Raw genomic sequence first — 15,673 nt, 5'->3', positions numbered from 1 at the left:
TATAGTTAATAGTCATTTCTACCAAGTTTTACAGTCAATTGTACAGGTGCAGTTAGCGTTTTAGGATTTTAAAACACCAGTGTGAGTCTAATACTCCACCAAACAGATTTCTTTGTCGTAAAATGGACCATTGGTATGATTCAGACTGAATCAGGTCCAGGTTCAGGTCCGGACCTGGACCTGATCCTCTGAACCTGAACCGGACCTGGACCTGAATCTTCTGTACCGGTACCCAGCCCTACGTGGGACAGTATGTAGATCATGTCCTTCAAGAGGGATAAGCACCATTACTCTGTTGTCCCCAGATCCTCCAGGGATAGGCGATGCCACCTCACACTCTTTATCCCATGGGTGTGGAAATGTCACCCTACAGTCACGTTTACCCCTTGGGTGTGGGGGAGTGTCACCCTGCCGGCTATCTTTGCACCTCGGGTGTGATGAATGTCAACCTTAAGGCTGTCTCTACCCCGTGGGTGTAGGGAATGTCATTCTGCTATCTCTACCCCTGGGTGTGTGGAATGTCCTCCCAAAGTCTATCTCTACCCCTTGGTGTGGGGAACATCATCATTCCCTTTATCGCTAACCCCTTGGTGTGGGCAATGGTACCCCAAAGTCTATTTCTACCCCCTAGGTGTGGGGAATGTCACCCTACAGTCTATCTCTGCCCTCTGGGTGTGGGGGATATCACCCTACAGTCTACCTTTACCCCCTGGGCTTGGGGGATGTCACCCTACAGCCTTTCCCCCCTGGGCATGGGGAATGTCAGCCTTTCCCCCTGGGCATGGGGAATGTCACCCTACAGTCTATCTCAGCCCCTTGGGTGTGGGGAATATCACCCTTCAGGCTTTACCCACTGGGTGTGGAGAATATCACCCCACAGTCTATCTCAGCCCCCTGGGTGTGGGGAATATCACCCTTCAGGCTTTACCCACTGGGTGTGGAGAATATCACCCTACAGTCTATCTAGGCCCCCTGGGTGTGGGGAAAGCCACCCTTGCCAATCTCTGCCCCCAAAAGTGAAGATGTGACCCTACAGTCTATCAGCAATTTTCAAAAGTCAGTTTTTTGCCCTTCTCTACTTAATGTAAGTACATGTATGATGAATACAAGTCAGTGCATTCAATTTTGGGGGATTTCAATAATCAAATGATTAATTTTATTTATGATTTATTTTTGCGTCATGATAAAAATGTGCAGATATGAAGTAACTGTCAATATCTTATATCTTACCCAGAATATTTTGAGTTTTAATAGCCTGATATTGCTTAGGCTGCCTTTAATCAAATACAAGAATATATAAAAAAAAATCAGTACAACCATATTAAGACCATTAAACATTTAATATCATCTGTGTTCAGTTATGAGTAACAGTTGATTTCCAGAAGATAACATCTGATTTAGCTCTCACTAATTTACACATATACAATATCACTCTGTCTTCTCTGGCTTTTCACAAAAATACACCATCATGATATTTTCATTTTTTTCAATACCATGCAAATAGATCTCTAGTAATGTACAATTCTGGACAACTTCAAAACAGACATTTTGTAAAACCTCAACAGCTGGGATTCACAATTCTAGACACAAGTTGAATAAGGTTAAGAGTGTAAAGAAGAAAAATGGCTACAAGAATGGCAGCACTAAAAATACTAAATGTCATAAACATTTGCAATGGCAGTTGCAGTTGACAACTTGCATGTACAGATTTTCAATATGATGCAAAATTGACTTTGTTAAAGGTAGTGTACCAAAATGTAGCCTTCTCTAGCAACATTAACTGAGGTTAAGCACTAGTAGGGCAAGCTACAGTAATAAAATATATCAGCACTGTAAGGTCTATAATTGTCAATGTGCGTGCAGACAGAAGGAAAATACATCTCAAAAGAGGTTGCCATTATGTAAATCCTTGACATTTCATAATTTCCTGTCCTCATTAGTGCATCTTCCATCCGTTAACAGGTTTTATAACAGTACTCCAGATCAGAAAAGCACTAAAGCTTGGTATTTACCTACATCAGTGAAGACACTTGTCAAAGAACTTTCTTTTTTTCTCTCACCAGAACCAACAAATATGGCTTTTTATGATGTCTTTCGTTACTGCTTTAACTCTCATCTTTCTGCAAGTTTTTTTTGCTTTGTATTATTTCAAAGGCACAGCAGGCCTCCATCCAAATATCTGAACCCTTTACTTAAGCTTTCCACAAAACTAATCCAACTTCACTGTGTGGCACCTCAGATTTCTAGGAGTTACAGCAAAATGGGCAAACTTTCTACCAGAAGGCACTTAATATTGACTAATAGCATCAATTTATATTTAGACATCTTTACTAAAAATAAAATGTTTTGAGACAATTTTTTTCACATTGGTCCTCATGGTCATTAGTTCAAATGGCAATAGGCAGGGGGATTTTAAACTTAAACTTGGTTGTGTACTCCCTTCAAGTATTCCTTTTAAGAATGTACTAAGTCTTATTAAACTGCACTGCAGTACACACTATTCATTGCATAACCACACGACAACAGATCTACACAGAGTTTACAATAAAAGTTTTCAGAAGATTGTCCTGAATCAAAAGGAATCCCAACGAAGGTGAACAAATTTCATTCCATCAAAGACAAATTAAACCACTATCATCTACAACCTGTCACAAAATCATCAAACTTTTTTGTATATTTTTCTAATGACATTTCAATATTCATGTGATCAGGTCTGAAACTTTTCATGAAACGATTTCCATCGATATCTGGAGTGAATATATGTTGTATGGAATGTAGAAAACAAAATTAGTTTGACCCTGTTTCATCTTAAATCACACCACCACCAGGCAATAGATATAGTCCACATGACAACCTTAACTTGTACAAGATATAATGTGAAATGTTTTCTCACTATAAATGAACTGGTATTAGCTGCTGTATTTAAGACACAAGCTTTGAGTTGATTGGCGTAAATTGTTCCTATTCAGACAAATCACCAAGTAAACTGCAATAAGTAAGTTTCCCTTTTTACCGCATTCCTGTAAACATTTAACACTACTCAATACTACGCTTTGGCTATAGACAAGACTCAGTCCTGTGTATCTGTTATAGCAGTCTATAATAAGTCTATAATACAAGGGACATTGTGTCATCCCATGACTAGATCACATCTTGTCTCAAGGAGTCACATCTAAAACCATCTTTACGTCATTACTGATTACAGTGAAGTATCACAACTTGCAACTTTCACAAAATTACAAGAAATTCAATATGCCCAAATCTGAGAAAACAATCCATGGAAGAGACCATCATGGTACATTCAGCTCTGCTTAATTTCATAACGTCCAAATGACAAATTCCAAAAAAAGAGATGAATCTTTTATAAACATGTCTCTTCCATGGATTGAATTGTTTTTAACTGACCTTGGTACTATACATCACAGTCTATACACAATAAAGTATCATATTCAAATACTTATTTAAAGTAAATTATCTGATAGTAATGTCCTTGAACTCTTTGACAGGCACAACCATTTGAGAAATCTAGGAAATACCACATTTCATCACATCTGTTACTTCAACTATCTGATGTGTAATGGTGTTGACCATGAGTGAAGTGTATGGCTAAAGTGGTGTCTTCCTAAACTATGGGGACAAATATTTCTCCAATCTGTGACTGGTTAATTTGTTTGAGATAAAATTCTGTTTACTTGATGTATGTATGTATGTAATACTATGTATGTATGCATGTATGCATGAGTATCTTAAAGACAAAAAATTAAAGATAAAAGGTTAAAAGACTTATTGTATGCAGTCATGTATAATTATGATCATTTCAACCTTGCATAAGACGGTTGTCCTTCATTTGTTTTGTCCTCACAGAAGACATTATAATCACACACACTTGTTATAGCTGAATAATACCATTTTTCCCAAAGAAAAACTTTAGATGGGCAAAAGAAATACTGTATATATTTTAGCATACTGTGATTGTTTCACAGCTGTGACTCACAAATGTTCCAGAGATTCATTGCCTCCCATGTGTAAGTAAGCTGCCTTTTGTGTGTTCATATGTCACTGAGAAAAACAGACAGGTGCTCACATGTTTGCCAAATGTCACAACAGCAGACCTTGACCCCTTTGTCCTTTTTGACGTCAACCACACAATGATTTATGTCATTCACGTGTGCTGTATTCAAGGAGGTCCAATAACACTAAGCAGGAGCCGTTACTGTCAATTTTGTCATTGACAAGTCTTCATATCAAGTATCAGTACTGTTGTTCTGTGTTCTTTTTTTTTTAACAATGAAGATCTGGAACCTTGGTTGTTAAACCAATCAAGATGCATTAAAAAAATGCGGTGACCTTGCACTGTATCAGTAACAAGTGAGTCACCTCACATAACCTCTGTCCATCTGCAATGTACTTGTCACTAACATATTTTGTAATGTATGATAAAACCCTGCCAAATTGACTTTCCAGCCCAGATACTGAAAATCACTTGATTATAAATATTGTCCCCACAAACACGACTAAAGAAGAGGTATGAGTGTGGAATGAGGCTTGGGTTGTGTACATTGAACTCAATAATTCAAGAAATCTGAGACAGTACCTAACATTACAAAAACAGTTAAATCCATGTTTCAACATCTTTGTGCTATAGACAACACGACTACTTTCTGTCTCTCCTTTTGTAGCTAAAATAGTGACGATCTTGTTGAGTTCAGAGGAAACAAAGTAACGATCCCTTTCCTCAGACTCAATGCCCCCCTCCCTCCTGCTAACAAGCAGTATTTACGGCTCATATTTAGTTAGCTTCTTTTTCAGGTAAGCATTTTCCTCCTTGACTTTCAACAGCTCCTGCTTCAAGACGTTGTTCTCCTTCTCCAAGAAGCTGGCTCTCATGGCGATCTGATTCTCCTTGACTCGGCGGGCATCCCGTGAGCGCTTTGCCGCCATGTTGTTTTTCTGGCGGCGCTGCCAATACCTGTCATCCTTCAGATCCGTCGGCACGTAGACCTTTTTCGATTTCTTCATCATGGGCTGTGGTTTGAGCTCGTCATCCGTAAAGGTGCGTTTACGGGGGTCAAAATCATTTTTGGCTCCTGGAATGGATGCAAGAGCAAGGTCACCTGGAGAAACAGCCACAAGAGTCACAAGGTTAAACTGTGGAGACAGTCTCACAATAGCCTCAAGGTCTCATTCATGATATCTTTCTTATATTGTAAGTAAAAATATGGGCCTTACATACACATGTAGCTGCATTCCTAATGAACCTATGGCAAATGTATCATAATAGTTAACCCTACACCATGTGAAAAAAAATCAAACAAGCTCTTTACACACAATGACTGTCTATGGCACTTGTTGATTATTCCCTGCAAGAAGTTGCCAAAAATTACCTGCAAGAGTTTTCAGAAATAGTTGTGGTACAAATAAGGTGGAACGGTGAGCAACATGCATTGCAGAGAAACATGGCAAAGCAGGAGGTTTTTTTCTACGGTCAAACTAAATTATACATACTAGATACCTTCAATGTTTAGGTGACACTTGTACACCTGGCCAAAGTGCCCATCTTTTTTTATGGTTCCATATGCATAGATAATTTTCCCCACTGTCACATTAAGATTACTATCTACAGTGACCACCTGCCCACATGCATGCGTACAACATATTTTGTTGCTCCCTTCAGTTGCCAAAAGTCTTTTTGGGCAGGTTTGACTGTATGTATGGAATTGATCAGAGATTGTCAACAACCTGTTGATGGTCTTGACTTATGGAAGAACTCTATTGGAGGCTCGGACCATTTCTCTTTCTCTAGTTACTTTAATTCCGGATGGTTAGTGGAAGGGCTATATGGCATGTGGTATTACTAAAAATGCTGAGCCACTTCACCAAGACAGGAAAGTATAGGGGTGTTGCTCTAACTTGTGATGTCACTGATAACACAACATACTGTAAATGCAGAAAATTTTGCGGTGGTTTAATGTTCGCGGTTTTTGCGGCAGCAGCTTCACCGCGAATTTAAAACCATTGCGAACATTTTTCCATGGCAGTAAGAGACTACAGTGCATAGTGCTACCGCAAAATTAAAACCACCGTGAAAAGTCCATTTTCCTGCTACCGTGAAATTAATCTGCGAACTTAAAATGCATTTACAGTACATGAAAGACATTTTCTACTGACCAATTAGAACAAACGACAATGGGGACCCCTGTGGCTAACAAAAAAAACAAGCTCCTAGCAGTAATTGCCAGGAAAATCTTTTATCTAGGACATCAAAGTTCTTCTGCCTGAATACACAATTACTGCCCTCGTCCTGCTCCATTACCATCAAACTTTATCATCCCTGCAACACCGTGGAGACGTAGTCCTCATTAAGGTATACAACCCACATGAAAGGATGTGCCAGATGAGCCACTTTGATTGCACAAATCCCATAGATTCAGCCTATGTGATAAAGAACTGTACCCTCCAGGTACTAAAATGTTCAAAGAATGTTTTACACAATTTCAAAATGTGAATAACTGATTTCTCCGAATCAGTCTGGCCTCTCTCTTTGATCTGTACATAGAGTTTGCCATCACAGAAAAAAGATGAAAGTTAAATATCATCAAACAAGGTATGATGTAATGTTTTTCATACAGAACCAGAAAAGAGCGTTTCCTGATGAAGCCATTGATGGAACAAAGTTTCTTGATCAAAAATGCTTCAAAACAAGCAGAATATCCATGAAGAAATTGTAGATGTCATACCTGAAATATTTACAGTTTCGTTACATTCATTGTGGTAATTGTTTTCTTATTCTGCCCAACTCATTCTGTGATATGCTATTTCCTACTCAACCTTTCCATCTTGCCAGTTACCAGTTACACCTTATCTTCCCCCTTACATTCTGTCACTCTACAATAGTCAAATATCTAAGAAAGTCAACACAATCAAACACAGAGACTGAAAACAATACTTCCATTTTCATGTGGGTAATCAGTGGGAACAAAAATGTTGACAGCTCTAGATATGAAGAAATTGAGAGTCACCTGGGTCCAAGCTGACATCCACCTTCGGCATGACCTCATCAGCAGTGAGGTGAGGGGGCGGGCTGACCCCAGGCGTGGGGGAGAGCTGCTGTCTGTAGTGGCCGCCACTGGTGGAAGCTGCAGAAAATGATGTTCAAGTTTAGGGAGAATCTCCTCGTACCAGAGTAAAACTAAGAGAGCATGGTTGCCAAACTGGGAACCTTCCCAACCTTTGATCAGAATCCTTTGAAACATCCTTCAGATACTTCTTTACACTCTGAAAAAATAAGGTTACTGTAGATGTTACCTTGTCTGGCTTTCACCACTAGGACCTAAAAACACCTGGAGATGCAGCCTGGAGGCGGATGTGAGGGAGTCTGGATACACATGGGGACAGCTGGAAGAAATGGCCCAGGACCGCCAGAGATGGAGGCAGCTAGTTCCTAGCCTATGCCCAAGGATGGGCAGTAGGCCTACGTAAGTAAGTAAGTAAGATGTTACCTTGTTCCATGACCTGAAATATGGCACGATATGAAAATAGCATCTGAAAGTTAAGGATGCAAAATCAACCAAGGACAAACGTGACAGAAAACATCTTGGTGGATACTCTGGCCTCCCAAGATCGAAAGATGCTGGAAAAATAAACAGTCTAAAAAAAAAGATACATAACAACTGGTCACAACAATTTGACCAGACAGTATACAACCAACAACTTACAATGCAATGAGTACAAGTGTGTTGCCTGGTATACTTTTCCCATGTAGGTAATTCATGTACAATATATACTTTCAATTGTGTTGCTGGCATTTTGTTTGTGTAGATAGCACACAGGTGACAAATTTCTTTTTCTTCTTTGATCATATGGTCCATGGACTTTGAAGTCTTGATTGTTATGTAAACTATTGCTGGCAATATTTGACAACAACATGACTATCAATTCTCCATGTGCACGTTATGGACTGATGTACATTTTAAGTGGTCCTGACACTGGCAGGGGAAGAGGTCATTTTGGGACATTCATTCATAGTAAAAAGATGACAATCGATCAGGACAATACAGTCCTTCCAGCTAGACTACTTTCCTTTAATTATGCAAGAGATAGATATGGTGATAACTGATAAAACATTGTCTAGATTTATCAGTCAATGCCATCAGCTCAGGAATGTGGACAGTAGAAACATAAAAAGGGACATGTATAGTACAGGGCTGTGTCCAGGACCTAGCTGTCCCTCTGTAGAAGTTGCTTGTAGGGACAGACATCCGTCCAATAAATTTAAACTTTATTTGTAAGCTTTAAATGACGGACTGAACAATGAAAATTAACAACATGGACAGAAAAAAACCTACAGCTGTTATATATACAACCGTGGTACACTCAGTATTATGCATTTTGAATCAGCTGTTACTGAACTTTTGACAGGGTGATGAAACCTACACTGTATTACTGTATGCACGAACCTGCTTTTTTATGGGCTTTAATTTGTGTCTATGACGCATTTTTTATGACATTCACATAGCTACATGTGTATGTTGCTATTCATATTGAACTTAGCATTCAATAATTAAAATCTATCTGATACAAACATTTGATGACCAGCTGTCATGAGGAAAAGAATTTGCACATAATACAGAAACAGAGTGAAGTGAAAATCTTGGGTTTATCAGGGCTTGAAATACTGCCGCTGGGTGTATAGGAGATTTTTTGGACCCAAAATTGGAGCTGACAGTCCGACCTTATTGACTGTGGGTGCACCGGTGCATGTAGATTTTTATGTAGTGTAAGGTACCTACAGGTGCGGCACTATTCACCCTGTTGTTTTATCACAGCCAGTACATCATGCAAAGCTGTATCTGTATCTATATAGCCGCCCTTCGGCATAACACACCAGCTTCGCAGGCACGCGGCGCGGCAGCAGCTGGTTATATTACACCGAAGGACCCGTCACACCTAACTTTTGCCCATCTATCTGCAAGCGTTCTTTGAAACCATCCAGAGAAGATTACTGTGCTTGGTGATAACAAATTCCACTCTACGATAGTTCTGGGAAAATACGAATTTTTGAACACATCAATCCTAGGTTGGTAACTCTCAGGTACTTGAAGTGATGGCTGTTTATTGTTCTTTTTTGAGCCATTTATCTCAGTAATGAGGTTGTTGTAACATGCTCGAAGCACATCCTCGACACTTTCATTTTACATCCCTTCAGGAAACTCTTACCCGGACATGAACCGTGATCTCCTTATTACCAATAATAGGCTGTTCCTGACAAACACCACAGGCCCCGCCCACTGCACTATGTTGTACAACTCGGACAACTGTACTGCCAGGTAGCAGTCATCAAAGTCCAGAAAATATGCAGACATCCTTTTATGTTTGGAAGATTCTGACTGGCAATAAACAAAAATGTAGTGAAATCAATATGTAGGAGTACTGTAGTGGTTACTTGAAACATGAACTATGAGAAACATTTGCATAAACACACGATCTTTATTTTAAATCATGAAAAAGGAATCTGCAATTTTGCTCAGTATATTGAACATCTGCAATTTTCTGTGAGGCATAGCGAGCTATTTTAGTTCATTAATCATTGTTGGCTTGCTAAGGCACTGTAGGGAAATTATTTGTGAAGTGTAACTGGTCAATTTAATTCCATGCAGCACTAGTTCTTACAAATTTCTCACATCATGTGGAGGAATGAGATATTGACAACACTGTATGTCAGGTTGTGTTGGTGTTTGCAGACTAGCAATTTAGCAGACACCTGACAATTTAACTAGTTCCCACACAAGAAAAAATGTAGGTGTTGTCAGTATTCCTGATTTACTGTTAAATTTACTGTTAAGCACGGACAGGATCACACGGCAGATGCTCTATATTATGCAAGTAAGCTGAAAGGGGAAGTTAGGGAAAGAGTAACTCTGAGACTGTAACCAATGTCATGTTAGAGTCCTTCAACTACTAGTAATCAACATTTTGTTTTTGTTTTTACTTCACAGAAACATTGATCCAATACTTAGTATTATGAAGATAGAAAGGCCTTCATTTGCCAGCGAGAAAGACAGCATATTTCACACCAATTCCCTCCCTATGTAAAAATGGACTGTTCCAAAATTTAAAAAAGGACTCTGCCAGAATACACATTCTGGTCTGAAAATGCCCCGTAATATTTAAGAAAAATCATTCTGAGGTTTGTATTAAGACGGTCTGTGGGAATATCTCCCAGGCATGTCTATACCAAATTTCAGGTCATTCGGTTGAAATACCAGGGCACAAGAGTGAAAAATGTACAGTTTTGGTATAAAATTGGTAAGCTTTGCGGATATAACTAAAACATGCCTATTCCAAATTTCAGGTCACTGGATTGTAATACTAAGGCACAGGAGCCAAAAATCTAAAAATTGCCAAACATTGCAAATTTACGTATAGTATTGTCAAGTATCAACTGTACGCCAAACGTGTAATTGGATTCCTATGTCCAAGGCACACCTATACCTTGGTGTAAACGTCATGGCTGTTTTGACCGATTGCTGATGGAGGGGTGTAAAACTTTTATTTCTTACTGTACGATTACATCTTGAAAATTAAATGTGCTTGATGATGCACAGCAGTTACAAAATAAGGAAAAGAATGACCAGAAGCAAACTTTACTTTTGTGAGCAAACTGCATGTTTTAAAACACAATAATGGAGGCTTTTAGCTGTTGTTCTACTTTTGGGGTTGGGTTTGAATCATAAAAGCAGATGATAAGCCTTGAATAGAACAAAAATTTATGGAGCAAGGTAACAGATGTTAACATGGCATTTAGTTTGCACCTGGTTGAACAGCTTTCTGGCTCATAGTAGAACTATGAATAGAGTACTGGAAGTGGCAGCAGCACTTTAGTTTTGGAGCAACGACAGTGAAAATCAGAAGTTTGCAGTATACATGAGTTCCAGTGTGAAACAATAATAGCAGTACAATGAAAGTCCAAAACTATGTTCCAGGTATGATGATCTTGTGGTGTGAGGTCATTGTGAAACGTTAAAAACACAGAGGAAATCTTAACATCTAAAGGAGTGCTGCTGATAATGTTGTAACCATTTTAGAGTCCATTCCAAGTTACCACGAGGGTTGTTAGACAATATTGTTAAAGTTTGAATTATTTTGAACACAAGAATACCTAAGTCGCATGCTAAATGGAGTGGTGATGTCAAATGATATTACAAACAAACTTTGAACACAGTATGACTTGAAAGTTATGGGGTGGTGGGAAAACAGTTCTCCTGTACTGAACACAGCACTTAGTTTAATGAACTAAACATTGAATGTCAAGGATCTGGCTCATGTAAGCAGCGTGATTTATTATACTTTTTTGACACTTTATGCAAAACTCGTTCTGCTCCATGAAGTGGAAGAATTTGTTAAGAATAGAGAATCCATTAATATTTACATGATTAAAAGTTGATTCATATGGATGTCAACAGATGACAAATTGTTGTACTTTCATGTGTTGGATAATGATTGCATACCACAAATATATGTGGAATTTCCCAAATGCATTTCAGCCTACAGATCTAGAAGAAAGACCTGAAGATAAATTATCAAAAGCACAGCATCTGGCGTTCTTTCTTTACTTTAGGACAATAGTATTCATCAAAGTTAACTGTATAATTCCAATTCGTTGTAGCTACTTTTTTCGTGAGCCAGGAACACCAAGGGAATAATTTTGCAAGTAACTTTTTCCAAAGATGGTAGACTTTTTAAAGATCCGCAATATTTGAACATGTACAATGTACTTACATAGAGAGAGATCCTCAGGCTCGGCTGAATCAGCATCTGACCAAGCTTCTGTCGAATAATAACTGGACCGTGAGAGAGTACGTGGAGGAACGGTAGAGCTAACATACATGGAGGAGAGTTTCTCTGGTGGCCGTTCATGTTCATTCTGTTCTATAACAGGTCTATTTGTGTCATGGGGAATGTTTGGTCGATCCTGTTCCATCCGCGGGAGAAGGCTACCTACGAGCGGTTTGACATCTATTTCTCCACGTGGCATGAGCTCGCACGGGGGGAGTTTGGCATCAGCCATGGAGCGCACATTGCTGATACGTAGATGGGTTGGTGGCAGTTTCATGATCAAAGGGGGCGGGCGTCGTGTCTTATGGCATAACTGATCACCATTTACGTGATGGTACTGGCTATGGGAGCCCGTACTCTCACTGTGTAATACGTCTCTGTCAGATCTGTGACTGTTATACTTCGAGTTTGGTGCTGGATACCTAGTTTTTGGTTTATGAGAACGCTGGTCTAGTGCAGGTACGTCCTGATCAATGCCTCCTTGCAGACTATACTGAATATGCTGGTATACACCAGACATGGACAAATTGTGCGCGTACAGTACTTCTGCCTGTGCTTTATGACTAGCCTGCAGGGCTGTCAGGTTCGTGTGGTGGCTATCTATATTGGCCAGTTCATGACGGGACATGGGCAGTTGTATACCAGGCAACATCATGATCGTAGGAATCATCTGTGTGGGAATGCCAGGGTGGTAGAAATGCTTACGCTTGTTCAGGTCCAAAGTGGGTGATGTGGGGTGCTGTCCGTATGCCATTGCGGGCTGCATGGTTGTCATTGTGGTGTAGGTGGGAGGGGGGCTGTGCTGCATCACAGTCTGCGAAGTTGTGGGCAGACTGGCCGAATGATCATCCTCGTGACTCACCGGTATGCCATTCTCCGCCAGAAACTCATCCAAGTCCATGTACTCGAGCTTGAAATCCTAAGGATTTGTGAAGATCACACTTTCCCGTAAAAAACATGTCATTGTCCAATGCCTGTGGGACACCCTGAAACATCACATTTCCATTGCAAGATATAGTTCAATACATTTGTCACTTTCCATTCCACCATGGATTGAAGCACATTGTCAGGATGAAAGTACACAATACAAAACTCCCGATGGTAATCATAAAGAGAACAGCACAACTCCTCCTATCCTTTAGAAACGTTCCCAAATTCCAAGCGATCGTGCCTCTGAAATTATGGTCCGGTGCGAGGATCTTTTGACACCTGGAAAGTGGTAGTTGCAAGTTGTCCTCAAAAGAGACACTCTCCTGTTTACATGCAAAGCAACAAGGCACTGGAGGTCAACCTTCCAGTACAACCAGTGTCTGAACTGAGTGCCGATCGTCTTCTGATAGGCACTGTTACGCACTGTCTTTAGTTAGCTCTGGCACCGCACGTCTCACAACCCCACTACGTACAAACCTGCCAGCCAATTAGCAGCTTTATGATCTGGCAGATACACTCTGCGTAGGTAGTTAGCTGTCACATCAAACAAAGGTGACCATACTTCATGTCCTTGTTGTTGTTACCAAATTTGTACTGAAAACAGGGGTGCATGTTGCAATAACATGAACCCACGTGGCTTGCCAACTAATCACCTGAGTCAACAAAACTCCCTAAAGAAAGCGACTTTAAAGGGGAACCAATGTTTTTCCCTCTCACCCCTGCTTATGTAATCATGGCACAGCCCAACCACCACCTGATGACGCAAGTACTAATGAGGTTTCCTGTGCCCAGCGGCCACTTCTGACTAAAGGAGACTTTCATCAATTCTATTGACCTACTTGGCAAATTACACGTGTACTGATGGATAAAAAAACAGTTTGACTAAAACTATGACATTATTTTTGGTGTTCTCTATCCCTTCTAGGGCAAGGGGCAGCTGACAACCCTGCCCGTTAACCTCCCAAATCCTACTACAGAAACAGTAAGGAAACATGCTGTTTTATAAAGAAAAGAGACCAAACAAAAAACAAAAACAAGTCTAAGAGTTCAAGAAACCCATATCAGATTGATGCTAATATTATTCATAACTATGAAAATAATAGCAGCTTTATGATCTTTATGAAATATTGATATATAATACAAAGCAATTATACTTATAGTTCACCTTTATCTGTGGGGTAACCCTAATCAGTAGTTTTTAAAAACTAGGATATTTAGGGATATCAAGTTGAAGGATGGTGGTTTCAAATTGCAATCTTTTAACCACTGTCCACTGACTTGATGTCAATGAATATTTATTCAGAAACATGTATAGTTATATTTAGAAACACAGTATTTAGGGATACTGAGTTGACAGACGGTCCGGGTTCCAAATTGCAGTATTAAAAAATATTACCATTTGAAACCACTGTCCGTTGACTTTATATCCCTAAATACAGTTTTAAATATAATCATCTCATTGATTATGCAAGTTAGGTTTGCATTATCTTTGTTATATTGATAAATATTCCTCTGAACCAAGTTACATATGAACAAGTATAAAGTTTCTGTGTTTTAGCACAAATGAAATATAAACTGTCCTTAATGCAAATTAAGCCCTAATTTTCATTTCACAAATCATTATATTGGTTTCTACGTGCTCATAAAAATCTATTTATCTCTTCTTGAACTATCCTGTTTGCAGTCTACAATTAGAAAAACCCTGCAGTTCCAAGGAAAGAGCTAGAGGACCCTAGGCTACATTACTTTTCCTGAGCACAAGAGCTATCTACCACCCCAAAAATGGTGACAATAGCTTGTTCAGAACACGAAATATTAAAACTGAAAGTTCTGCTGCAACAAGGGAAAGCTACCCGGGGCCAAAAATCCAATCATTTCTTTGACAGGACATGGTCTAGCCACATTCCAAATTTCAGGACAGTCTATCCATAGCTTCTTGAGTTATGTGTCCTATAACAGCCGTTTCCATCAATATCAACTGTTGACTATAAAACTAAGCAATTATCAATGCAGTGCAGAAAGCCTAACATCTGCTTGGCATGAAGTCTTCATTGATAGGCAGCTGTTATGCCAATTAAGCTGCAAGACAAACCCCTCATCTGCTTGGAGAAGTTCAATTCAGCGCACACCCACAAATTTCAATGACTGTTTCAAAATTTTGGGATGATCTCTTAAATTTCCTATAAAGAAAGTTGCGGTGTAAACAAAACAAGGTGCATTATCACACAGGTACCGCTTATCCATGTGCTAAAGTACATAATGATCCACCGAACCAATCATGAGATACAGCTGAAGATAGCACAAACTCATTTCAAAACCTCCTGACAGAAGGAGTCTTCTTTTCCAGAATCGACCACGACAGAATAGTGATATAACCTCTTCCTGGATACCAAAGACACCAATCACAACAAATTGGTAGCTCATTATCTGTAAGGCCATGTTGATTTGATTTTAATTTTTATGGATGATATCCACACGTGCATCAATTTTCGGCTGTTACCAAAGATAAAAATAAGCTTTCAAACATGCTTTAAATGATACAAAGCAGTTCCAAAAGGAGCAATTATCATATATGCTGTGGATGAAAAACATCTATATCAGAAAACATATATTAATATCAGCAACACAGCATCAATTCCAAGGTCAAAGAAGAAAATATAAAAATAAAAAAGTAAAGAATCTATTGTTAGGTATTCAATACTCTGTATATGGTCATTTGTTCAACCTTCCAGACCACTTAATTTCATAATGTCAGAAGGCAACTTTTTTTGGCCAAACTTTTTTTTTATTTGCACGCTTGCTTCAGTTTTAGGGTTCCCAGAGGATGTCATCCATATAATCAAATCAACATGGCCTAAGTGATAATACATGTACGTTGTTGTCGACCCTTTCTGAAAAAACTTCCATA

At 39.3% G+C, this 15,673-nt stretch overlaps 1 protein-coding gene across 3 annotated transcripts in view; it reads right to left on the bottom strand.

The window, feature by feature from the left end:
* Positions 1-1,321: 1,321 nt before the first annotated feature.
* LOC118419016 (hepatic leukemia factor-like) overlaps positions 1,322-15,673 on the bottom strand; it is a 30,520-nt gene continuing 16,168 nt past the window's right edge. For 2 of the 3 annotated variants that reach the window (XM_035825239.1, XM_035825236.1), the window contains exons 3-5: positions 12,541-12,754; positions 7,020-7,136; positions 1,322-5,114 (exon numbers count right to left, since the gene is read on the bottom strand). In XM_035825239.1, the coding sequence (XP_035681132.1) occupies positions 4,777-5,114; positions 7,020-7,136; positions 12,541-12,754 (669 nt within the window). In that variant the 3' untranslated portion in view covers positions 1,322-4,776. The remainder of the gene's footprint in view (positions 5,115-7,019; positions 7,137-12,540; positions 12,755-15,673) is intronic. The other variant, XM_035825237.1, reaches the window with a different exon arrangement.

This window comes from Branchiostoma floridae, chromosome 7 (genome assembly GCF_000003815.2).
Source record: "Branchiostoma floridae strain S238N-H82 chromosome 7, Bfl_VNyyK, whole genome shotgun sequence".
In the NCBI taxonomy this organism is placed as follows: domain Eukaryota; kingdom Metazoa; phylum Chordata; class Leptocardii; order Amphioxiformes; family Branchiostomatidae; genus Branchiostoma; species Branchiostoma floridae.
The sequence above is the reverse complement of the archived record's forward strand: the minus strand, read 5'-3'. Positions and strand labels throughout refer to the sequence as shown.